The sequence below is a fragment of the Garra rufa genome, chromosome 20 (assembly GCF_049309525.1).
Source record: "Garra rufa chromosome 20, GarRuf1.0, whole genome shotgun sequence".
NCBI classification, from domain to species: Eukaryota; Metazoa; Chordata; class Actinopteri; order Cypriniformes; family Cyprinidae; genus Garra; species Garra rufa.
Window position 1 is genome coordinate 34622175 of NC_133380.1, and position 26439 is coordinate 34648613.

Below are 26439 nucleotides of genomic sequence, written 5' to 3' on the forward strand. Positions count from 1 at the left end.
GATTTCATACAGTCAATTGTCCTAAAAGTTCCTGTACGTGTGTTTGTGTGACTCAAAGGGGCATGGACACTCTGTGCTTGGCAAAAGTTCAGGAAACACTGAGTTGCAACTGGTAAAAAAACCCTCAGACCTAGCAGAGGTAACAGGCTCTCAGAGGATCTGGGACCCCAGCCAGGACACTCCCCAGTACAGAGGAATGGAAACTGAAACACGCGCTTTCATTAAAAACAGGAGGGAGGCGACTTTCCCCACTAACAGCAAAGGATAACCTCGAGCTGATGTCACGTTGCAGAGGGCTGTGGAGCTGGACGGCAGGTCCCATCACAGTAGCAGAGCCACTCCCCTTCCCTGAGCTGAGCTTGGAGGGGAAACCCAGACTTTAAAAGTTTCATTTCACTTAGTCTCTCGCAGGACTCCGTTCCCAGACACCACCGACCTGAAATCAACCATGACCAGCTCTAAATCTTCTCAGACTACGCGTAACATCGTGATCGCCTGCCTGGCCCTGTGGTCGATCATCTCTCTTATCATTATTGTGGTATGGGCCACTTCGCCCGAGATGAAGGGAGCCAGTCAGTGCCGAACAGAGATGCAAGCCCTCAGGGAGAGGCATGAAGGAGCAAAAGTGGTGTGGAACAAAGATCGAAAGGCTCTTGAGGACCTGGTGAGACAGGGATGGAGGAACCAGAGTGCCCTACAGAAGCAAATCGACCAGCACAAGGAGCAAATAGAGTTTCTGAACCTCTCTCTGAACGCCAGCCAGCAAGAAAACGTGAGTTGGTCTTCTCGTTTGTGAGCATATGAAAAAGCATGCCTTTGTTGAAACTCAGATATGAAACTGGTTTTGTTTTACATAAAGAGCCCCAACGGGAAGTGGTGAACAGGTTAGCTTGAGTTAAATCTGAACTGTTATGCAAATATATTCCAAATCCAGTGAACCAAACATTAAACGCATCTCCTGGCCACTGAGGGGGCAGGATATCAATCTCAGCTCTTCCTGGAAAAAAAAAAAGAAAAAAAAAAAAACGTTCCTGATAATCTTCACATTGTTCCTGTGTCCTTATGGGTTATATGAAAAAAGGCTTTTTTCTACCCAAATCCTGCTTTTGACCTTTGTAGGTGGTGGCGTTCCCTCACACGCCCGTGAGATCTCACAGCCACACCTTAATGTCTAAGTGTGAACTGTGAGCCAGACCTCACCCTGGTTATTAACTTGAGTTTAATGAACATTCTGTATCTCCACAGGTTATCCTAAAAGAAAACATCACCTTTTTGGAAAGCAGAATCGATGAATACAAGCTCACTGAGGAAAACCTCACTGCTGAAATCAGCCTGCAGAAAGGTAGGAAAATTCACGTCAGAGTTTTCCCCTCTCTCTTCAGAGCAGCCATGAAAGGAGCGCTCTCTCTCTCTGACGATATTCTTAGATGCATTTTCCCATGTAACCATAGAAACTCAGAAGAGACAACAAATAGGAAAGGCTTGTTTGTCAGATGGAATTCTCTACGGTGGTTGTTGTAATAACATGAGGCACTGTAACTAGTGGTATCGTTCCTGTAAAACCCTTCTGGTTTTGGTTAGAGTTCTTTGCCCTGTCTATTTATGTGCATTTATGTATTATGTTCACAAAAAAGGTTGTCAAGTTCAATACAAGGAAAAATTACACAAGTTTGGGACTTTTAATGTTTTCGCAAGACTGCCTTATTTAATTAAAAACACAGGGATATTGTGAAATATTATGACAATTTAAAATATATTTTTATTTATTTATTTCTGTGATGCAAAGCTGAATTTTGACCATAATTACACTTTTTTTTATGTCATAATGTATCTTATGCTCAGCAAGTTTGCATTTATTTGATAAAAAATGTGGTAAAAACAGTAAAACTGTGAAATATTATTACAATTTAAAAGAACTGCGTTTTATTGTAGTGTATTTTCAAATTTAATTTATTTCTGTGATGCAAAGCTAAATTTTCAACATCATTACAGATTTAATTTTTGTCATAATGTATCTTATTCTCACCAAGTTTGCATTTTTTTGATAAAAAAATGGTAAAAACAGTAAGATTGTGAAATATTGCAATTTAAAAGAACTGCATTTTATTGTAGTGTATTTTGAAATTTAATTTATTTCTGTAATGCAAAGCTGAATTTTTAGCATCATTACATATTTTTTATGTCATAATGTATCTTATTCTCGCTAAATTTGCATTTATTTGATAAAAATATGGTAAAAACAGTAAAATTGTGAAATACTACAGTTAAAAAACTGCATTTTATTGTAATATATTTTGAAATGTAATTTATTTCTGTGATGCAAAGCTGAATTTTCAACATCATTACAGATATTGTTTTGTCATAATATATCTTATTTTCACTAAGTTTGCATTTATTTGAGAAAAATACAGTAAAAACAGTAAAATTGTGAAATATTATTACATTTTAAAAGAACTGCATTTTATTGTAGTATATTTTAAATAAATTTAATTTATTTCTGTAATGCAAAGCTGAATTTTCAACATCATTACAGATTTTATTTTTGTCATAATGTATCCTACTCTCAGCAAGTTTGCATTTATTTGATAAAAAAATGGTAAAAATGATAAAATCAAGAAATATTATTACAATTTAAAAGTAATGCATTTTATTGTAGTATATTTTGAAATTTAATTTATTTCTGTGATGCAAAGCTGATTTTTCAACATCATTACAGATTTTATTTTTGTCATAATGTATCCTATTCTCAGCAAGTTTGCATTTATTTGATAAAAAAAATGGTAAAAATGATAAAATCAAGAAATATTATTACAATTTAAAAGTAATGCATTTTATTGTAGTATATTTTGAAATTTAATTTATTTCTGTGATGCAAAGCTGATTTTTCAACATCATTACAGATTTTATTTTTGTCATAATGTATCCTACTCTCAGTTTGCATTTATTTGATAAAAAAAATGTTTAAAACCGTAAAATTGCGAAATATTATTACAATTTAAAAGAACTGCATTTTATTGTAGTATATTTTGAAATGCGAACTATTTATGTGATGAATTTTCAACATCATTATAGATTTTTTGGTCATAATGCAGCTTATGCTCAGCAAGTTCACATTTATTTGATAAAAAAGGTAAAAACAGCAAAATTGTGAAATATTATTACAATTTAAAAAAACTGCTTTCTATTTGAATACATTTTAAAATGTAAATTATTTCTGTTATCATAGCTGAATTTTCAGCATCATTACTCCAGTCTTTAGTGTCACATGGTCCTTCAGAAATCATTCTAATATGCTGATTTGCTCCTTAAGAAACCATTCTGAAATTAAAAATGTTAATTATGGAAACAATGTGAATATATTTTCAAAATCTTTTATGAATAGAGAGTTCAAAAGAAGAACAGCATCTAATTGAAATAATTTGAAAGTCTTTACTGGCACTTTTGATCAATTAGAAGCATCCTTGCCTAATAAAAATATTATCTTCTTTAAAAAAAAAAAAAAAAAAACTGACCCCAAAAATATGGTAAAACAGCAAAATTGTGAAATATTATTACAATTTATAAGAAATGCGTTTTATTGTAGTGTATTTTAAAAATGTAATTTATTTATGTGATGCAAAGCTGAATTTTCAACATTATTACGGATTTTATAGAATTATACGGATTATACGGATTTGATAGAAAAATATTTTTTCAAATGTTTAAATGGTAATGCGTATGTATTCTGTAACTGTATTAGGATAATTTAAAGGACTTTTTGTCTAAAAATAATTGCTTTTAGTATAACTGCCAAACCCAACTGGAAAAAAAAAACAGCTTAATCCGGTTTACGCTATTGGCTGGCCTCAACTGGTCTCCGAGCCTGCCTGGACTTGTTTGTTGGTTGATTTTCAGCATCATCTACAACCAAAATAACTGGAAGACCAAGGACCAGCTAACCCAGATTGAAAAACCATTTTAAACTATCTAAAACCAGATTGAAGATCATCTAAAGCAGATAAAGCCAGGTGGGAGAGCATCCTGACCTAGATAAGAGCAACTAACACAATCTTAAGTCAGCTAAAACCAACTCAAACCAAGCTGTTAAGACCATAAAACCACTTAAAGTTATTGTTTTGTTCCAGCAGGGAACAGTACTGTTTATCCAAATTTATAGTGAACATTTCAAAGCCAGAATATTGTTGAATTTGCAAAGGATTTCCTGGCTCGCTAAACAACTGCAGGAAATGACTACTGAATGCATAAGATATGAAAATAACGGGGAATACATGAGCGAGAGAGACTGATTCAAATCACCACGCTCAGCCCTTTCATCCGCAGTTATCTGAAAAAAAGCTAGCGGGCTTTGGAAAATCTTTTCACAAAACAGGATAGGTGTAATGTCTAGAAAATGTTTCACACCAAGACTTTAGCACCAGTGTCGAATTTGAGACAAAGCAGCAAGCGAACAACGCCAGCCAGCTACCAGCCACGACCCAAAATAGTGCTCTGACATCAGCGAGGTTCTTTAAGAAACGAGCTGATAAGTTACGGCGTGCCTAGACATTGCCTTATAAGCCAATGGACTTTTTTCCCTCAAAGAATGTTTGGCATATTTTTAAGAGTGTTTAGAAGAGAAGTTGTATTGTGAGTTGTATTGTCTGAAGAGAGTGTTTCATTATCATTTCAGACCATATTGAAGCTCTGGAGCACAATTTGACTCTGAAGGCCCAGGAGTTGGCATCATGCGAGGCTTTGCACCTCGCTGCTAAACAGCTCCAAACGGCGGCAGAGAAACAGAAACAGGGCTGCGAGACCACCAAGCAATATTTACAGAAGCAGCTGTAAGTCATACACCATCTTCCAACTCTATTTCATCACTTTTGAAGGAGTTTTAGTAAAATTGTGAAATATTTATTGCAGTGTATTTTAAAATTGAATTTATTGCTGTGATGCAAAGCTGAATTTTCAACATCATTAATGATTTTTTTTGTGTCAAAATGTATCTAATGCTCACCACGTTTGCATTTATTTGATAAAAAATATGGTAAAACAGTAAAATCATGAAATATTATTACAATTTAAAAGAACTGCTCTTTATTGCAGTGTATTTAAAAATTTAATTTATTTCTGTTATGCAAAGCTTAATTTTTCAACATCATTACAGATTTTATTTTTGTCGTAATGTATCTTATTCTCACCAAATTTGCATTTATTTGATAAAAAATGGTAAAAACTGTAAAATTGTGAAATATTATTACAGTTTAGAACAACTGCATTTTATTGCAGTGTATGTTAAAAAGTAATTCATTTCTGATGCAAAGTTTAATTTTCAAAATCATCATTACAGATTTTTTTGCCACAATGTATACTTTTCTCACCAAGTTTGCATTTATTTGAAAAAAATCTGTTAAAACAGTAAAATTGTGAAATATTATTACAATTTAAAAGAACTGCACTTTATTGCAGTGTATTTTAAAATTTAATTTATTTCTGTTATGCAAAGCTTAATTTTCAAAATCATCAATACAGATTTTTTTTCACAAGTTCACATTTATTTGATAAAAAAACGGTAAAAACGATAAAATCATGAAATATTATTACAATTTTAAAGTAATGCATTTTATTGTAGTATATTTTAACATTTAATTTATTTCTGTGATGCAAAGCTGAATTTTCAACATCATTACAGATTTTATTTTTGTCGTAATGTATCTTATTCTCACCAAATTTGCATTTATTTGATAAAAAATGGTAAAAACTGTTAAATTGTGAAATATTATTACAGTTTAGAACAACTGCATTTTATTGCAGTGTATGTTAAAAAGTAATTCATTTCTGTGATGCAAAGTTTAATTTTCAAAATCGTCATTTCAGATTTTTTTGCCACAATGTATACTTTTCTCACCAAGTTTGCATTTATTTGAAAAAAATCTGTTAAAACAGTAAAATTGTGAAATATTATTACCATTTAAAAGAACTTCACTTTATTGCAGTCTATTTTAAAATTTAATTTATTTCTGTTATGCAAAGCTTAATTTTCAAAATCATTTTTTTCAAAAAATTTTTTCACAAGTTCACATTTATTTGATAAAAAACGGTAAAAACGGTAAAATCATGAAATATTATTACAATTTAAAAGTAATGCATTTTATTGTAGTATATTTTAACATTTAATTTATTTCTGTGATGCAAAGCTGAATTTTCAACATCATTACAGATTTTATTTTTGTCGTAATGTATCTTATTCTCACTACTGCATTTATTTGATAAAAACATACGGTAAAAACTGTAAAATTGTGACAAAAAGCCTTTGTCGACGCCTAAATTAGGTCATAAGGCATGCATGTGAAAATATCCTGCAAAAAATTGTACATTGCATTAGTTTTATGGTTGCTGCTGAGTTGAAATATCACATTTTTTTTGTTGAAATGATAAGAGGTTTCTGTCTTTTCACCACAGCACAAAGTGCAAAGAAGTGGAAAGCCATAACCATGAACTTGAACACGAATATCATCTTGAACTCGATGAGAGCGGAGCCCAAGGAATCACCACGAGTAGTGTTACACTGGCCCTGATCGTCTGCCTCAGTCTGCTTTTGGTACCATGTAAGTACTTTTTAAGAGTGTTCAAGCTCATTTCAGTCTTTGTTTTGTCAGTGTTGATAATGAGACTCACATTTGTTCACAGAGACAAGAAGAAAAGGCTGAGAGATGGAGTATTTGGGTACATGTTTCAGTGCAACACTGTTCTGAGGACACCGCTCAGGTGCACTTGTAACCTTGGACTTGAAGCACAAATTTAAATCTTCATTTGGAAGTTCTGATGCAAAATTTATGATCATATGTAATGAAGGTATTTGTGTTGCAAACATTTGCCCTGTTGGCCCTGTTGAGTGCATGGATGAATTTCATCACCTTATTCAACAATCATATGCTGTACTTCATTGGTGGTAACTTTTTTTTTTTTTTTTTGTTCTCTTTAGTTGTTTTTTTATTTTGAAAAAATATATGGATTTAGAGTCTAGATGTTTTTCGTAAACTGTATTTATTTTTTGTTTGGAGTAACTAGGCTAATATGCCGATGAGCTAGTCATGTTAAGAGCTATTCAGAAATTTGATCGCACTGTTTTACCACTGTCTGTTTTTTTTTTCTTTTTTAAAGAAATTCATGAAAACCTTTTGAAAGCTATTTTTGAATAAAGTTACAATGTTGACTCACTAATTTTTACTTGATAAAAGACAGCCTTTTAATGTGAAACCTTTCCATCAGTACTATGTCAACCTTTCTAATAATAATTTGTTGAAAGGGAACAAACTGACTAGAGAGAAAGGAAAAGACTAGGACACACACACACACACACACACACACACACACACACACACACACACATGTTGGGTTTACATGTTTTATGGGGACATTCCATAGGCGTAATGGTTTTTATACTGTACAAACCGTACTTTCTATCGCCCTACACCTACCCTACACCTAAACCTAGCCCTCACAGGAGATTGTGCATACTTTTACTTCATCAAAAAAACTCATTGTGCATGATTTATAAGCCTGTTTCCTCATGGGGACCTGAGAAATGTCCCCACAAGGTCAAAATCTACTGGTATTCCTATCCTTGTGGGGACATTTGGTCCCCACAACGTGATGAATACCAGGTACACACACACACACACACACACAAACACAACAACAAAAGGTATATACTATCCACCTTATTCTTTTATAGATAATTTACTCACCCCCTTATCATCCAAGATGTTCATGTCTTTCTTTCTTCAGTCGTAAGGAAATTATGTTTTTTGAGGAAAACATTTGATTTCTCTCCATATAATGGCAAAATGCAGCTTCAAAGGGCTCTAAACGATCCTAGCCGAGGAAGAAGGGTCTCATCAAGCGGAACGATCGGTTATTTTCTAAAATATTACAATTTATACATTTTTTAACCACAAATGCTTGTCTTGTCTAGCTTGTCTGTGATGCACATGCATACTCTGTGGAGTTAGGAAATGTTGAAAAACATCTCATTTTCTCCTCCAACTTCAAAATCGCTCTACATCGCTGTTTTACCTTTTTTTGTAAAGGGCGTTTGACCTTCTTTAAATGTTCACCTTTAGAGAAAATGAGATGGGAGTTTTTCGACATACCCTAACTGTATTGAACCAGAGTGCAAAGAGTATGCATGCGCATCACAGAGTTAGACAAGACGAGCATTTGAGATTAAAAAGTATATAAATTCTAATTTTTTTAGCAAATAACTGATCGTTTTGCTAGATAAGACCCTTCTTTCTCGGCTGAGATCATTTAGAGCCCTTTGAAGCTGCATTTAAACTGCATTTTGGAACTACCATAGAAGTCCACTATATAAAGAGAAATCCTGAAATGTTTTCCTCAAAAAACATAATTTCTTTAGGACTGAAGAAAGAAAGACATGAACATCTTGGATGACAAGGGGGTGAGTAAATCATCTGTAAATTTTGTTATGGAAGTGAATTAACCCTTTAACGCGGAAATAAGCCTATGGATGAGACTTTCGGTTCATTAGCCACTACAGGGAAATAATGAGAAGAATAACAATGTGCAGTGAAGGGTAAATCAGTGTGCTCATAATTAGGATAATACATTAAAATAAGATGGTAAGCCACCAATTTGCAATATTAAGCAGAAAAAGAGCAGTTTTGTACAGCTTAAAACAGCTGGGCGCGAATGAGACCGTAAGCTTGACCCATAAAATGTACAAATGGCTGTGTACACTCATACGGTAAGAAAATAGTGGATAGTCTACCTTTAAACAGGACATCGGATGCCCATTTTCCACAAGTTCATATGATTAAGGGTCTTAATGAAAAGTCTATAATATACTTTGGTTGAAAATTCTCAATAGTAGTGTAAAAAAACACCCTTTTATCTTGTCAAAATCAGCTCTGCAAAAAACTATTTATTCTATTGCATGGTCTTTTAAATGCAAATGAGCTCTGCTCGCCCCGCCCCACTCTGCTGTGGGATGATGAGCTGTAATGTTTACTTTAGCCACGTTTAGCGGCTAAACTTGCCAACAAGCACATTATTAAGAATTCCATTTGCAAAGATGCATAAAAACCCTTATACTCACTTCTGCTGTGGGTGAAGCTGCATCACGAATGATTCACACGAACATAGACGCATATGTAGATCGGAATCTGCACTTTCCTTTCAAAACCAAAAGTAATGTCAATCCTCTGCTTCTTCAGCGGCTCGGATGTCAGGAGTAAATGACTACTGCTATGTTCATTATTACATTTAACGACAGATCACCTCAATCACTCAATTGGAGACATTCTTGTCTTCCCCTGCACCTGAGTCACACAATAGCAATCGGAGTCAGACTGTTTCAGCTCGGTGAGGGCGGGTCTAAGGTAAGGCGCTCATGTCAATCAACTATCGTGGGTGCGTCTCTATCTGTGTGTCATCACACCGACAAGAAGCTGAGCATGACCTGATTTTAAAAAGGGGATATTACTTTTAAAGATTAAAAAAATACCACTGGGTGGATTTTTATTTTTGAACACATTAAAGTTCAAACAACATGTAAAAGTGAGTTTTTCATCCGATGACCCCTTTAAACAACTGTGATTACTACTAGCTACTACTGTATGTGTTTTAAAGCATATTCTTTTTAAATTAATTTATTATGATACTGACATAAAGCCTTCTATTGGTGGCTTGTTAAAATCATTAAATCCTAATGGAATATGTGCACAACACACTACAGAAAACAATATTCAATCATTTTGATGGTTAAAAGGTTTGTAATGGCATTTATTCTGTCCTCACTTTGGTGTCTCTCTTCCCGAAGTTAGACAGATAGATAAACTCTTTCCAACACGTTGACTTGTGGGAGAATGCCACTTTATTCCACACCACATTGAGTATGTTGAAACAGAGTGAAACTACAGAAAGGGGAAGTATACAACAATGCTTCCATTTAGTGCTATTTATGCTAAATAGTACTTTCACAGCTTTATAAACAATAAATGAATATAAAATTAACTTTTAAAACTTACAGACAATGCTTTCTACAGGTGATCACAAGATGAATGTCTGCTCAAAGTTTGTTGAGTGAAGTTCTACTTGAATAAGGCAACTAACTGAATTAACTGTCTTAGAATGTTACTATGGCAACTATATTTTAAAGGATGAAACATTACTATGTATGAGAATATGATTACTATAAACATTAAACTTAAATGGATGATCCAGAACACTCCCCGTCTGGCATCTATAAGATGTCATCACTGCACTGACTTGCAATCCACATTTATTCTTCTTCTGAAGGCAAGAGAAGGACTGTATCTGAGATAGGACGTAGGTAGACTCTTGGTATTCCGTCCTTTATTGTCTTCACCTCAACCTTCCTGACTCTTCCATCGTTTCCTTGAAATCCTTTTTGTACAATGCCCATGGGCCATTCACTTCTTTTGACTTGACTGTCTTTGAGTAGAACCACATCCCCGTGTCGAAGGTTACGTTTTTCTTGTTGCCACATTCTTCGATTTTGTAATGTGTTTAGATACTCCCTTCTCCATCGATGCCAGAAGGTGTTGGCTAAACTTTGAACTTGTCTCCACTGACGGATGTAGAGATTCCCTTCATTAAAAGTTCCTTCTGGGGATAGAAGTGTGCCAGTCTTTTGTGTGAGAAGTGTTGCTGGGGTTAGGATGAGAGGATTGTTTGAATCCGTTGATACTGGTATTAATGGACGAGCATTTACTATAGCTGAAACCTCAGCCATGAATGTGATGAGGACTTCATGGGTGAGTTTTGCTTGACTGATTTTCAGCAACATAGAATCAAGGATGCGTCTGGTGATGCCTATCATGCGTTCCCAGCTGCCTCCCATGTGCGATGAGTGTGATGGGTTGAAACTCCAAGTGCATTCATTATGACTTAAAAAGTTCTGCATTTCCTTGTTACTAGTGTTTGTACTGATTTTCAGTTCCTTGCATGCCCCAACAAAGTTTGTACCGCAGTCAGATCTTATCTGTTTAGCTGGTCCTCGAATGGAAAAGAACCTTCGTAGAGCATTTATGAAGCTTGATGTGTCCAATGATTCAATCACTTCAATATGTATAGCTCTTATGCTCATGCATGTGAATAATACTGCCCAGCGTTTGCTGTTAGCTTCACCCCCTCTAGTTCGGCGTGCTGTGATCCTCCATGGTCCAAAAACATCCAGTCCGACATAAGAGAAAGGAGGATCAGTACTTAGGCGATCTACAGGTAAATCGGCCATTTTTTGCGTTTCTATCTTTCCTCTCAATTTGCGGCAGGTAATGCACTGATGGATAATGCTACTAATTCTTCGTTTGCCACCAATAATCCACAGACCAGCAGCTCTCAAAGCACCTTCTGTGAAATAGCGTCCTTGATGTTGAACCTGGGAGTGATAATGTCGAATGAGTAAGGTTGTGATGTGACTACGACCAGGTAAGATTAAAGGGTTAATTTCGTCTTTCTCAAAGGCTGACTGGGATAAGCGGCCACCAATCCTGAGTAGGCCTGACTCATCTATGTATGGGCTCAGATTGTAGAGAGGACTGTTCTTAGATACATCCGTTTTTCTTTCAAGGCACTTTAGTTCATCCTGAAAGGTCTCCTGTTGCAGGCTACGTATTATGACCTCCTTAGCTTTTTATAGATCTTCTACTGAATGTGGTTTATGACACATGTGCCATCCTCTGCATTCCTTTGATTTGTTGTTTTTGCTGAAAGAGTGAGCAATGTGTTTTAGTCTTGAAATAGTGTATATAAGGCGCTGCCAGTCTGAAAACTTCTCAAAGTATTTAGTGTTAAGTTTATGGCAGACGACTTCAGTGGCACAAACGCTGACTTCAGGGCGAATATCAGTGTCAGATTCGGGATCAACTAACTTCATTGGAGTTGAAGAAGTTGTTTCTTGTTCAAGTGACTTGTATAGGAATTCTGGCCCTGTTAGCCATGTGCTGTTCAGTAGGTTTTCAGCTAAGATAGATCTTGAAGCATGATCAGCAGGGTTGTGGTTTGTAGGAACATACTTCCATTGCTCTGGGCATGTGGATCTTCTTATACGCTGTACTCGGTTGTTCACATACACGTAAAATCTTCTAGACTCATTGTGGATGTATCCAAGAACAACTTTACTATCTGAGTAGAAAGTCACAGCATCAAATTTGACATCAATCTTATCTGTGACAGTTTCAGCTATCTCAACGGCAAGTACTGCTGCACATAACTCAAGTCTTGGAATTGTAATTTCAGGCCTTGGAGCAAGCTTGGCTTTTCCACAAATGAAACCAACATTTACTTTGCCTTCTGTGTCAGTGGTCCTTAAATAGGCAACAGCAGCAATGGCAGTGGTAGAAGCATCACTGAAAACACACATTTCCTTTCTCTTTGCATTGTTGAGAGTGTTGGGAGTGTATGCTCTGGAGATGGTAATTTTTTCCAGTCCTTTCAGTGAGTCTCTCCATGATTTCCATTCATTGAACATCTGTTCTGACAGAGGAGCATCCCAGTCACTTGCCTCCATGGTGAGCTCTCTGAGCAAAGATCTACCTTTAATGATTACAGGTGCTGCAAATCCAAATGGATCAAATAGACTGTTAATTGTAGATAAGACTCCACGTCTTGTGTATGGTTTCTCATTATGTGACACTTGAAAGGTGAAAACATCTTTTGAAACATCCCAGCTAACTCCTAAACTTCTTTGCATTTGTGGAAAGTCAACAGCAAGGTCCAAGTCTTTCATGTTCTTTGCTAAGTCGTTTTGAGGAAATGCTCTCATCACTTCAACTTTGTTTGAGGCTATCTTATGTAGGCGAAGATTTGAAGCTGCCAGCATGGCTTGGGCATTTCTAAGCAGTGTAATGGCCTCTTGTTCTGTAGGAAGGGATATAAGAGCATCATCAACATAAAAGTTCCTTTCAATTAACTGTCTTGCCTCTGAACCATGTTCCTTCTCTCCTTCTAGGGCAGCTTTCTTGAGCCCGTACATGGCCACAGCTGGTGAGGGACTGTTGCCGAAGACATGCACTCGCATTCTAAATTCCACAATTTCGTTTTCTATTTCATTGTTTTTGTACCAAAGGAAACGCAGGAAGTTGCGGTGGTCCTCTCTGACTACAAAGCAATGAAACATTTGCTGGATGTCAGCTGTTATGGCAACTTGTTCTTTCCTGAAGCGCAGTAACACCCCAAGTAGGCTGTTGTTCATGTTGGGTCCAGTCAGAAGGACACTGTTTAAAGACACTCCTTGATATTGAGCACTGGAGTCAAATACAACCCTAATTTGACCTGGCTTTTGTGGATGATACACCCCAAAGATAGGAAGGTACCAACACTCTTCATTGTCGGAAAGAGATGGTGCAGGTTCAGCATGCCTGTTTTCAAAAATCTTAGCCATGAAATCTAGAAAATGGTCTTTCATTAATGGTTGTTTTTTAAGCATACGTGTGAGTGAATGGAGACGGTTAGTTGCCTGTTGTCTGTTATTAGGAAGTCTTTCACGTGGACTGCGAAAGGGAAGTGGAGCGACCCAGCTGTTTGTTTCATCTTGATAGACTTCTTTATGCATCATTTTCAGAAAGGCAAGATCTTCCATAGATGGAGGTAGTTTGTCATCATCCTTTGTGGACTGGAAGATGTCAGTCATGTTGCTCTTTGTGTGTGTTGTTTTAAGTTTTTGTTCTAAAGGTAAGATCAATGAAGTCATATGTTCATTGTTATTGCAAAACTTCTCTTTGATTTTGATAGTGTTCGGGCACGTTCTCATTTGGCTGTGGCGCCCATTCATGAAAATGCTTGTCTTAAAGGCACTAACTTCAGATGGTTTGTGAGCACCATTCAGACAGACATCTCCTACAATTACCCATCCCAAAGCTAACTTCTGAGCAAAAGGAGCATGTAGAGGACCATTGCTCTGTTCCAATACTTTGTGCACCTCAATGATGTCTCTTCCAAGAAGAAGAAGAATCTCTGCCTCAGGGTCAAGTGAAGGTATCTTACGAGCTATTGATTTAAGATGAGTATGGTTCCAAGCAGCATCAGGAGTAGGAATCTCAGCTCTGTTGTCAGGAAGTTCATTACATTCAATGAGTGTGGGAAGCGTGAAGCTAACACTGTTATCAATGGATTCCACAATGAAACCTTTTGCTCTGCGACCCAGGATTTCTGATGTACCGGCGCATGTTTTCATTGTGTAAGGAGATGCATTTTCAGTTACACTGAATTTGTCAAAGAAAGCAGACCTTGCTAAAGACTTGTTACTCTGGTCGTCTAGAATGGCATAGGTTTTCAGCTTCATATTAGGATCATCTTTGCAATATACATTAACTAAGCAGATCTTGGAACATGATCTTCCTCTGAAACCATTCCCACAGACCTTTGTGCAGCTGGATGTAGCGATAGTTGTGGTGGGCTGTTCATCGACCTCCCCGCCATGCTGTAAGGCAGGGCTGAAAGTGTCATTTTTAGACCATGGTGCTGGACCAGGATGAAGGGCTGCTGTGTGTTTTTCACTGTCACATTCTAAACACCGAATTGTTGCAGGACAATTCTTGGCTTGGTGCGATGTTGAAGAGCAGCAGCGGAAACAGATGCCGTTTTCTTTTAGAAAGGCTTTACGCTCGTCTAATGATTTCTCCCTAAATCCTCTGCATTTGTAGAGAGGGTGGGGTTTCTTGTGAATTGGACACTGTTTGCTGAGGTCTTCTACTGCCAGCATATACTTCCCTTTTTGAATCGCATGGCTTACTTCTGTCTTGTGCACAGTAACAGGGAACCCTTTTGCCCTGGAGGAAGATTTCTGTCCTGTAGGTAGTGTTTTGTTTGGTATATTAATTGTAAAACTAGGGTCATTTCTCATGTGTGCCTCATTCCTGATAAAGGTGGAAAAGAATGTAAAAGGTGGAAAGCTAACATTGTGTTCTTGCTTATACCTAGATCCTTGTTGCATCCACTTCTCTTGGAGGGCAAACGGCAGCTTCTCAAGAATAGGGGCAATGCCTCGTGCAGTGTCCAGGTAAGACAAACCAGGTAGGTATCCTTCCATTTTGGCAGATTCAATTTCTAACAGTAAAGTCTGCTAGTTCTCTAAGACGTTGAGGTTCTCTATTTAAGAGTTTGGGAAAGCAGTCGATTTTATTCAAGAGGGCAGATTCCATCGCTTCAGCTGATCCATAGCATTGTTCCAGCCTTTCCCAGATCCTACTAAGTCCGACAGCAGGGTGATTGATATGAACTGACCTTATTCGTCGAGCATGCTCGGCTGATTCTGGACCAAGCCATTTGATTAGCAAGTCAAGCTTCTCGCAAGGCTTTAAGTCAAGGTCTTCAATTGCATTTGAGAAAGTTGATTTCCATGCCCAGTAATTCTCTGGCTTGTCATCAAACTTAATGAGACCGGCAGTGAGTAGGTCTCTACGAGCTAGGAATTTGGCTAAATTGAATATCTCTGAGTTTTCAGGTTTTGTAACATATGGCTCATTTCTCATCTTAGGTGAGTAATGTGCATTTGAGGTATAGCAATTAGATGGATGAGAATAATGAGGTATTGTGTCCTGACTCTTTGCTTCTTTTTCAGGTACTCTGACAGGCTCAAATCTGTTATGTAGGTCCTGTGACCAAAAGAGTGGCTCACCAAATGAATTGACATTTTGTGGTGTTTCTTGAGAATATTGAATAGACTCTCTATGAGATGTGAGAGCATTTTGCTGTTCTCTGTCGTCTGACTGGAGTAGTTGTGTGACAGGCTTTGATGATTCATGATGATCTCTGCTTTTGTATGCATTTTGATCATGAACATAGTTCTCAGTTCGCTTGAGTGAATAGAGATTTGTGCTCATTTGTTTACATTCATGTTCAGATGATTCTTCTATGTTAGCTGCATCAACTATGGCCTCAAAGGCTGTAGCTTCAGCTAAGGCTGCTTCTGCCTCTTTCTCTTGTTGGAGTGCTTCCAATGTAGCCTCCAAACGTGTCTCTTCTACCTGAAGCTGTGCTTTCTTTACTTTTATTTCAATCTCTCTTTGTGCGTATGCTGCTCTGGTACGAGCAGCTTCCGCTTTAGCTCGTGCCTCTATTGCAACAAGACTGGCTGCTGATCTTCTTGAATGGGTTGATCTGGATGATTTGGATAAGTGTGAACGTGAACACACTGACCTGTTCGTATGGCTCACATTTTCCTTTGAAAGCATTTTACTGTAGATTCACTGCGCAGATGAGAAGTTCATTCACAGTTGCTGTAATCACTGTTGATTCTGTCTTTTCACTATTCTGTCCTCACTTTGGTGTCTCTCTTCCCGAAGTTAGACAGATAGATAAACTCTTTCCAACACGTTGACTTGTGGGAGAATGCCACTTTATTCCACACCACATTGAGTATGTTGAAACAGAGTGAAACTACAGAAAGGGGAAGTATACAACAATGCTTCCATTTAGTGCTATTTATGCTAAATAGTACTTTCACAGCTTTATAAACAATAAATGAATATAAAATTAACTTTTAAAACTTACAGACAATGCTTTCTACAGGTGATCACAAGATGAATGTCTGCTCAAAGTTTGTTGAGTGAAGTTCTACTTGAATAAGGCAACTAACTGAATTAACTGTCTTAGAATGTTACTATGGCAACTATATTTTAAAGGATGCAACATTACTATGTATGAGAATATGATTACTATAAACATTAAACTTAAATGGATGATCCAGAACAGCATTTGTAGTGGAAACCAGGGAGGGGCTCGACCGCTCCTATGTAAATGATAACATTATGACTACTGTTTTTAAGTCTTCTCTTGATGTACATTTAAACCACTTTAAAAGTACTAAACATTTTATAGTGGTTAAAGTTACAAATTAGGTGAACATTTAACGACGAGACAAATGCTGACGCGATTTTTACAGCGTGACATACAAAAATACGAAACAAACACATATGACGACGTTAAACTTCAATACCCAGAGTTCCTTACTTTTTCCGGAAATTACGTTATGCAGACCCGCCCCTCGTCGCCTTCCAAAATAATCGCGCTTTGTGTTTCCAACATGTCGGCGCCCATGGAGGTAGTTCTGTCTGCAGATTCAGCGGGTCAGCTGTTTAACTGTGCGGCTTTCGACCCTCATTCCGGGTCAGAGTTCTTGTCCTATCGCGGGGGTAACACCTCCTCCAGGGCTTTAACAGTCCTGAACGGAGAATACATATTAGGAGCTCAACTCGGCAAGAACTTCATCAACGTGTGGGAGATCCAAAGAAAGGTGAGTAGAGCTGCTGCATCTGGTGAATACTGAAAAAACACTCAGTATGTGCAATATTACATTCAGTAAATAAGCAATACATAGCAGAAAAAAATGTTGTTTAGTTTAATTAGGTAACTATGAAGATAAAGAGTTGTGTTTGTTAATAGACAAACTGTCAAGCTGTTACTGCGGAGAATTGATGCTGCACGTTTTATAGTTTTTGTGTAATTATTATACTTTTTATAATCTGTTACATCGTACTAGCATACAAATGAAGGTAAAAAGGTGAGTTAAAGTATAATATTTCTTTATATATAAAAACAAATATTAACCTAAACACCTTATTAGTAAAAAAAAAAATCACAAATATGGTATTTGTCAGCTTGCAGTGATTCACTGGCAAGTCCAATTTGTCATATTTTAACAAGTGTTACTCAGTATAGGTCATTGCAGGATTATACAGAAGTTTATAATTTCAGGAGAAAATCCACCAATATGATTAAAGTGTGTTTTATTAGATTGTGCTGGATTTAATCCTGCAATAAACCATTTTTACTCAGTTAACACTTTTGCAGAAATGTTTAAAGGAGTAGTTCACTTTCAGAAAATTTACAGATAATGAACTCACCCCCTTGTCATCCAAGATGTTCATGTCTTTCTTTCTTCAGTCGTAAAGATCAAAGAGATGAACATCTTAGATGATACGGGGGTGAGTACATTATCTGTAAATTTTTGTTCTGGAAGTGAACTAATCCTTTAAAACCTGTTTATTTCAAAGTTGTCAAATTGCAACACTCATGTTGACTTAAAGGAGAAGTTCACTTTCAGAACAAAAATGTACAGATATGTACATATCTTTTCTTTCTTCAATTGTAAATAAATTATGTTTTTTGAGGAAAACATTTCAGAATTTCTCTCCATATAATGGATTTCTATGGTGCCCCTGAGTTTGAACTTCCATAATGCAGATTCAAAGGGCTCTAAAACGAACACAGCCGGGGAAGAAGGGATTTTTCTAGTGCACTCTGTGTTTACAAATTGAACGTGCAAATAAGATCAAACACCCTTTACAAAACAAGGTAAAACAGCGATGTAGGACTATTTTGAAGTTGGAGGACATAATGAGATGGGAGTTTTTCAACATACCCTAACTGTCATGAACCGGAATACACAAAGTACACACAGTGCTAGACAAGACGAGCATTTTTTTTTTTTTTTTAAATAAAATAACCGATCATTTTGCTAGATAAGCCCCTTCTTTCCTCGGCTGTGATCGTTTAGAGCCCTTTGAAACTGCATTATGGAAGTTCAAACTCAGGGGCACCATAGAAGTCCATTATATGGAGAGAAATCGTAAAATGTTTTCCTCAAAAAACATAATTTCTTTACAGCTGAAGAAAGAAAAGGTATGTACGTCTTAGAAATAGACAGGTTTTAAAGGATTAGTTCACTTCCAGAAATTTTTTTTACAGATAATGTACTCACCCCTTTATCATCTAAGATGTTCATGTCTTCTTTTTTTTTTTTTAAGGAAAAATTTCTGAATTTCCCTTTATATATTGGAAATGTATGCTGCTCCCAAGTTTGAACTTCCAAAAGTTTAAATGCAGCTTCAAAGGGCTCTAAATGATCCCAGCCGAGGAAGAAGGGTCTTATCTAGCGAAACGATCGGTTCTTTTCAAAACAAATTGACAATTTATATACTTTTTAACCTCAAATGCTTGTATTGTCTTGTCTCTGTAACGTGCATACGTAGTCTATGTACTTCGCTGTTTTACCTTTTTTTTTTGTAAAGGGCGTTTGATCTTCTTTGTATGTTCACTTTGTAAACACGTCAGTACTTCTGCAGCGATGTAGGGCGATTCTCAATTTGGGGAAGAAAACGAGATGGGAGTTTTTCGACATACCCTAACTGTATTGAACCAGATCACACAGACTACGCATGTGCACCGCAGAGGCGAGACAAGACCAGCATTTGAGGGTAAAAAGACTGTAAATTGTCATATTGTTTTGAAAATAACTGATCGTTTCGCCAGATAAGACCCTTATTCCTCAGCTGGGATCGTTTAGAGCAGGGGTTTTCAAACCTGTCCTGGAGCCTCCCCTGCCCTGCACATTTTGCTTGTCTCTCTCATCTAATACACCTGATTCAAATCATCAGCTCATTAGTAGAGACTGCAAGACCTGAATTGGGTGTGCCTAATAAGGGAGACATACAAAATGTGCAGGGAAGGGGAGGCTCCAGGACAGGTTTGAAAACCCCTGGTTTAGAGCCCTTCTAAAGCTTTGCTTAAACTGCATTTTGGAAGTTCAATCTTGGGGGCACCATACGTATCCATTATATGGAGAGAAATCCTGAAATGTTATCCTCTAAAAACGTAATTGCTCTACGACTGAAGAAAGAAAGACATGAATATCTTGAATGACAAGGGGGAGTACATTATCTGTAAATTTTTGTTCTGAAAATGAGCTATTCCTTTAAGTCAACATGAGTATAAGCAATTTGACAACCTAGAAATAGACAGGTTCTGGTTCACTGAATGAAACTGAAAGTGCACCTGTCAAATATTTGAATAATATAAAACATTCTACAGCCAGAAATATGTACTCTAATGTAACAAACGTATTACTCTGTCGACCTGCAGATTCTGTGACAATCTATGATAGTCGTTACTAGTCATTGCTAGGGTTGAGTATCGTTTGAGTTTTATTGATTGTGGTTCCGATTCTTCTTATCGATTCCTAATTCCGAATCCAATAAGAAAAAAAAAAAAAAAATCTATTAAAAAGTTGTAAGTTAAGTTAAGTCTTTTGCCTATGGTTTTATCAAAAGATACCACAAAACAACTAGACTAATATAAATTTCAAACATTAAATTAGGGCTGCTCGATTATGGCAAAAATCATAATCACGATTATTTTGGTCAATATTGTAATCACGATAATTTAACACCATTATGACTGGGTCCAAAACTTGTGATTAATTTAAAGATGGCAATACAACAGGAAAAAAAAAGATACAAATGAAAAAAAAAAAAAAAAAAAACTTTTATGCAAGTCTAAATTAGTCTAACAGCCTACTACAGAAATTAAATGTAATTATTTGAATGTAAAATAAAACAGCATCTTTACTGTACAAATTAAACATGCTTTGTTGCTTATTAAAACTACAAAAGTCCTTCATTCAAGAGCAGTGAGAGATTTTTCTCATTGTATTTTTACATTTTATTAATATTAAGCACAGAGACGGCAGAAGGAATATTATTTGTCGTCGCTTTAAGCGCCACACGGATCCAATATACTGTTACACACGTATTTTCATTCTCAACTGTTTATGATCATTTAAGACGTAACTGATAAGGGTTTACATGAATAATCACCAAACGCCTCATTTTGAAATATTTTTGTGTGTATTTGACCATTTAGGCGCACATTGAACCAAAATTACTTTACATATCTGTGTTCTGCTCCGTCTCTGAGCGCATACACAGAACAGCGCAAGTTGTTAAAAATACAACATCAAAGAAACCTTAATAAATCAAGCACGTCCGGTTTTATGAAAGTCACGTTACATGATTTAGCTTATTTGCATGTGAAATTAGGCTTTTATTAAGTGCACCACTGGAAATGGGAGCGCTTCAGATGTGAGCCCTACAAGCGAATAATGCGCAAGTTCTTTTCCTTCCTGCACTTAGGTAGTTTAAAAAACACATTAAAATGTGAACGCGGGAATCGTTAAGCGGAATCGAAATGCACGTCTCTTATCGAATACCTGGTTATTGTAGATTTGGAACCGGTTCTAAAATGGAGCCGGTTCTCAATACCCAACCCTTGTCATTGCTTGTGAGTTTCAGTTTGAGCATATTGTGTGAGCGCTTCGAAATGCTCTGAATTCTGCTTGAGAAAAGCTCTGCACATCAATATCTTTCAGGACCAGCTACAGCAGAAGATTGTGTGTCCTGGGATTGTTACGTGTCTCTCTGCATCTCCTGATGGCCTCTATGTACTGGCAGGCATCGCTGAAGCTGTTTACCTGTGGGAGGTGAGGAGGTTTTGGGTATCAAGAAATATTACACTGTTTTTCTTAGTTTTGACGTAATTCTCATTTGATTAACTCATTAAAAAAGTATGCATGCTCTTCTATGATGACTTAAAATTCACTATTATTTTTAGGGATTTATTTATTTTGGGTGCTTAAATTACTTTTTTTTTAAATTAAATAGTTTGTTCTTTCAAAACTATATGACCAAGATTTATTGTGACAAGTTGTTTACTTACAGTTGTCTCTGCATATTAAGCTGGAATATGGAAAGTTATATTTTATCATGAACTTTGACTTTTCATGCTTTCTAATAGATGTCAACAGGAAATTTGCTGGCTATTTTGAGTCGGCACTATCAGGACGTGAGTTGCATCCGTTTCACTGATGACAGCAGTCATTTTGTGTCAGGAGGGAAGGATAATCTGGCTCTCATATGGAATCTCTTCAGGTGCGTTAAAAGCTTCACTCATCATTTCTCTTTTGTTTTCAGCCTTAATTGTGGTTATAAGTCTTGACCTTAATGACTGTCAGCAAATCCACTGAGGTTTCCTCAGTTATCACAGTTACACATGCAGGAAGTCGTATTGAAGTATGTTTTTGCCTTTTTGACTTGAATAATGAACTGTCTAGAATTTGGCTGATTTATAGAAAAGTAAATTTTGCTCACTTTTCTCCCATAATACGCCTGGCCCTTTAAATGATATAATACATTTAGGTAAAGACTTAAAAAGTTTTAAAGGTGACACTGTTAAATAGCTGCTCGTCTTTTATTATTTAGTGTTTGGCGTGTGTAGTGATCACAAAACAGTTTATTAATTTAAATAAAGCTGAATTAAAAATAAAATATAAATATCAGATAAAAAACAAAAATTTGCTAACAAAATAACGTAGGTTGAAGTATTTAAGCTAAAATAAATTAAAGCTAAATAAAAAAAAACCTTGAAATATAATAATTAAATTAATCAGATTTAAAAAAATGTATTTTTTATATTTATTTGAACATGCCTTAAGGACAGTACAACAAATACTTCTCTGGTGCATCATGTGTTCTTTCTTTCTTTCTTTCTTTCTTTCTTTCTTTCTTTCTTTCTTTCTTTCTTTCTTTCTTTCTTTCCTTCCTTTTTTAACAATAAAGACAATCATAATGTTCCAGGAATACGCTTAATTTTCTTTATTATTTTAGTGATGTTATTATCTAAATCTGAGGCTAAAACTATTACGGTTATAAATCTTGACCTTAATGAATGTCAGCAAATCTACAGAGGTTTCCTTAGTTATTGCAGTTACACATTCAAGAAATCGTATTGAAGTATGTAGAATCTAGAATTTGGCTGATTTATAGAAAAGTCCAATAAATGCATTTTTTTTAAATACTTTTGGTCGCTCTTCTCCCATAAAATGCCTAGCCCTTTAAGTGACATAATATAATTAGATAAAGACTTAAAAAGTTTTAAAGGTGACACTGTTAAATTGCTGCTCATCTTTTAATATTCAGTGTTTGGCAGGAGTGTGTAGTGATCACAAAATAGTTTATTAATTTAAATAAAGCTGAAGTAAAAATAAAATATAAATATCAGATGAAAACCTAAAATTTGCTAACAAAATAACGTAGGTTGAAGTATTTAAGCTAAAATAAATTAAAGCTAAATAAATAAAAAAAACTTTTATACTTTTTTTATATTTATTTTAACATGCCTCACTTTCTAGAATTTGGCTGATTTATAGAAAAGTCCAATAAATGCATTTTTTTTATACTTTTGCTTGCTCTTCTCCCATAATACGGCTAGCCCATTAAGTGACATCATACAATTAGGTAAAGACTTAAAAAGTTTTAAAGGTGACACTGTTAAATTGCTGCTCGTCTTTTATTATTCAGTGTTTGGCAGGAGTGTGTAGTGGAACTCCATCTGAACCTCGGGAATATTGAAAGATGAGACTAGAATATTAATACAAAACTGTGAATGCATCACAAAGCAAGTGGTTTCAGTTTGCCAGTTGAGAAGAAACAAATCAATGATTTTTTTTTTCTTTTGTAGGTTTGCTGTGTAAATAATATAGATTAAATTTAAGAATTTGATACAAAATATGATGCATGCGTTTAATTAGGTTACAAGTAAAAATGCCCATAAAAGGTAAAAATCTGTTTAAACCTATTAGAAAAGTTAATTTCTGTTACTCCTGCAAACTAACAACCGCACAGTATATGAAGAATATCAGGACTGAATATGGGCCATTCTACAGAAATGGTGCAAATTGCTGTCCCACAACTACAAAACGCATTTAAAGAAGTAGTTCACTTTCAGAACATAAATGTACAGATAATGTACTCACCCCCTTGTCATCCAAGATGTTCATGTCTTTCTTTCTTCCGTCGTAAGGAAATTATGGTTTTTGAGTAAAACATTTCAGGATTTCTCTCCATATAGTGGACTTCTGTGGTGCCCCCGAGTTTGAACTTCCTAAATGCAGCCTTAAAGGCCTGGTTTCACAGACAGTGCTTAGACTAAGCCAGGATTACACCATAGTTCAATTAGGACATGTAAGTAATATTTATAAACATGCTTAGAAAAAAACATTACTGGTGAGCATCTTGAGACAAAACAAAGGCTCTGATATAATTTAAGATCAGTCAGTGCAAGTTTCTTTCAATTGAAACAGTTCAGACTTACATTTTAGTCTTAGACTAGGCTTAAGCCTTGTCTGTGAAACCGGGGGAAAGAGTTCTAAATGATCACAGCCAAGGAAAAAAGGGTCTTTTCTAGCAAAACGATGGGTTATTTTCTAAAAAAAGATGAGCGTTTGAGATTAAAAAGTATATAAGTTGTAACTGTTTTTAGAAAATAACCGATCGTTTCGCTAGATAAGACCCTTTTTTCCTCGGCTGGGATCATTTAGAGCCCTTTGAAGCTGCATTTAAACTGCATTTTGGAAGTTCAAACTCGGGGGCACCATAGAAGTCCATTATATGGAGAGAAATCCTGAAATATTTTCCTCAAAAAACATATCTTTACGACTGAAAAAAGAAAGACATGAAGATCTTGGATGACAAGGGGGTGAGTACATTATCTGTAAATTCTTGTTCTGAAAGTAAATATTATTGAAACCCACAATAATATTTCAAATATCACTAAGCTTAATTTATAAAATCATCATTTATTGGGTACTTTCAATTCTGGGAGATGGTTGTCCTGAACCCAAACCTCTAAATTTGAACATAGGAAAATGATATTGAAATAATTTCTGCAATGTTATTCTATTATTGTTTTTAAAAATAATTGTTTTATTTTTATAATTTAGTTTTTAAAGTGAAGTATAAAAAAATATATATTTTCTTTTGTAAATTATGAAACTTTATTATTTTATTTTTTTTAAAGTGCATTTTTCATGTCACTACCGAAACAGTGCATGTTTTAGTCAATTGGCTGAGACTGATTTTAACTACACTCCTACATTTATGATCAGGAAATATATTTATGAGTCACTCTCTCTGATAGCTACAAGGTTTGAGTAGACAGACCCCATTATATTTAAGGTAAATGTGTTCAAAAGTTCGAAAATCTGTGTGTAACTTTGAAGAATGTCACTACCGAACAGCATTTTCCTATAACTAAACACACTTTTTGGGAGTTATTTTGTTACATTTGGTTTTTATATGTGTAGTAGTAGTGACAAAACAGAACACACAATTCTTTATTTAGGGGAAATAAAGTAAATTTTTTTGTATTTTAGTATGTTTTTGTAGTGTTTTAATATGTGAGTTAAAATTCTGTAATGTGACGTGGTCGCTACTAAAACATTACTGTCACTACTGGAAAAGAGAATTTTGTCAAAAATCAAGTATACTGAATTATCAACTAAGATGGTATGATTGTGTTTAATTCAATGTATATTCAGACTAATGAGTCATTAACTTTGGAACTATTCACACTATTATTTTCCTCTATATTTATAATGTCAGTTAAGCTGTATGTAGACCTGCTGGTTTATTAATGGCTTTTAATTACATCAGACTTTAAATCTCCTGTTTACATGGAAAACTTTTGGGAAGATGTTCTGCAGTGTGACATGCTGCATTCCATCTGAAACTGTGAATTAAATATTCATAAAGTTGAGAGCTAATTCTTTTGTAATTATGCATGCAGTTTTTACGGATTCATTAATTTAGAAAATTGAATGAATGCTCCTGAGCTAAATTTCGAGTGTCCCAGAAAAGGGTATGAATAATTATGCAACGGGATCTGAGTACATGTAATATTTCACTTAAAAAAAATAAAAAGCATTAAAAAAATAAAAAGCATTTTTTTGCATTGTGACATTATTCTTATTATAACATGTGTTTGTTTTACTTCTGGGTTTGTTATACAGGCATGAAAATCATCCTGTCCTAACCTGCTAATTAAAAAAAAAAAAAAAAAAATCACTCACACTCACACTCACACACACACACACACACACACACACACACATATATATATGTATATGTGTGTGTGTGTGTGTGTATATATATATATATATATGTGTGTGTGTGTGTGTGTGTTTTTTTATAAAAATATATATAATTTTAGATTATATTAATTTAATTTTTTTAATATATATTTATGTTGTTTATATTTATTTTAACATACCTTTAAGACAGTAAAACATACTTCTCGGGTGCATCATGTGTTCTTTCTTTCTGTCTCTCTTTCCTTCTTTCTTTCTATTTTAGTGATGTTATTATCTAAAACTGAGAATTAAACTATTAAAAATAGTTTATTAATTTAAATAAAGCTGAAGTTAAAATAATATATAAATATCAGATGAAAAAAATAAAAATTTGCTATGGCAAATAACAAAATAACGTAGGTTGAAGTATTAAAGCTAAAATAAATTAAAGCTAAATAAAAAAACTTTAAATATATGAATTAAATTATATTTAAAAAAATATATTTATATATTTTTATAATATTTATTATAATAAATATATTTATATTTATTATATATTTATATATTTTTAATATTTATTTTAACATGCCTTAAAGACAGTACAACATACTTCTCTGGTGCATCATGTGTGATTTCTTTCTTTTCCTTCCTTAATTTAACAATAATGAAAATTATTATTCCAGGAATAAGCTTAATTTTCTTTATTATTTTATTGATGTTATTATCTAAAA

The 26439-nt window shown here is 35.1% G+C and overlaps 2 protein-coding genes across 2 annotated transcripts; both read left to right on the plus strand.

Annotated features, from left to right (window-relative positions):
- The first annotated feature begins 266 nt into the window (after positions 1-266).
- On the plus strand, positions 267-7203 carry LOC141294147 (uncharacterized). The gene is made up of 5 exons (XM_073826238.1): positions 267-772; positions 1246-1342; positions 4670-4823; positions 6442-6587; positions 6670-7203. Coding segments are annotated over exons 1-5 (723 nt in total). The 5' UTR covers positions 267-448; the 3' UTR covers positions 6672-7203.
- Positions 7204-17050: 9847 nt separating this feature from the next.
- LOC141293533 (WD repeat-containing protein 18-like) lies at positions 17051-21798 on the plus strand. Its single transcript, XM_073825559.1, has 3 exons — positions 17051-17260; positions 21173-21283; positions 21598-21798. Exons 1-3 carry the CDS (start codon positions 17051-17053, stop codon positions 21796-21798), a joined length of 522 nt encoding a protein of 173 aa, XP_073681660.1.
- Positions 21799-26439: the final 4641 nt, after the last annotated feature.

What these genes read in the sequence shown, in the direction of transcription:
- LOC141294147 (XM_073826238.1), top strand. Translation starts at nt 449, where the DNA reads ATGACCAGCTCTAAATCTTCTCAGACTACGCGTAACATCGTGATCGCC. An exon ending in ACGCCAGCCAGCAAGAAAAC is followed by an intron (nt 773 to 1,245) that starts GTGAGTTGGTCT and finishes GTATCTCCACAG; the next exon opens with GTTATCCTAAAAGAAAACAT. An exon ending in TGAAATCAGCCTGCAGAAAG is followed by an intron (nt 1,343 to 4,669) that starts GTAGGAAAATTC and finishes TTATCATTTCAG; the next exon opens with ACCATATTGAAGCTCTGGAG.
- LOC141293533 (XM_073825559.1), top strand. Translation starts at nt 17,051, where the DNA reads ATGTCGGCGCCCATGGAGGTAGTTCTGTCTGCAGATTCAGCGGGTCAG. An exon ending in TGTGGGAGATCCAAAGAAAG is followed by an intron (nt 17,261 to 21,172) that starts GTGAGTAGAGCT and finishes AATATCTTTCAG; the next exon opens with GACCAGCTACAGCAGAAGAT. An exon ending in AAGCTGTTTACCTGTGGGAG is followed by an intron (nt 21,284 to 21,597) that starts GTGAGGAGGTTT and finishes GCTTTCTAATAG; the next exon opens with ATGTCAACAGGAAATTTGCT.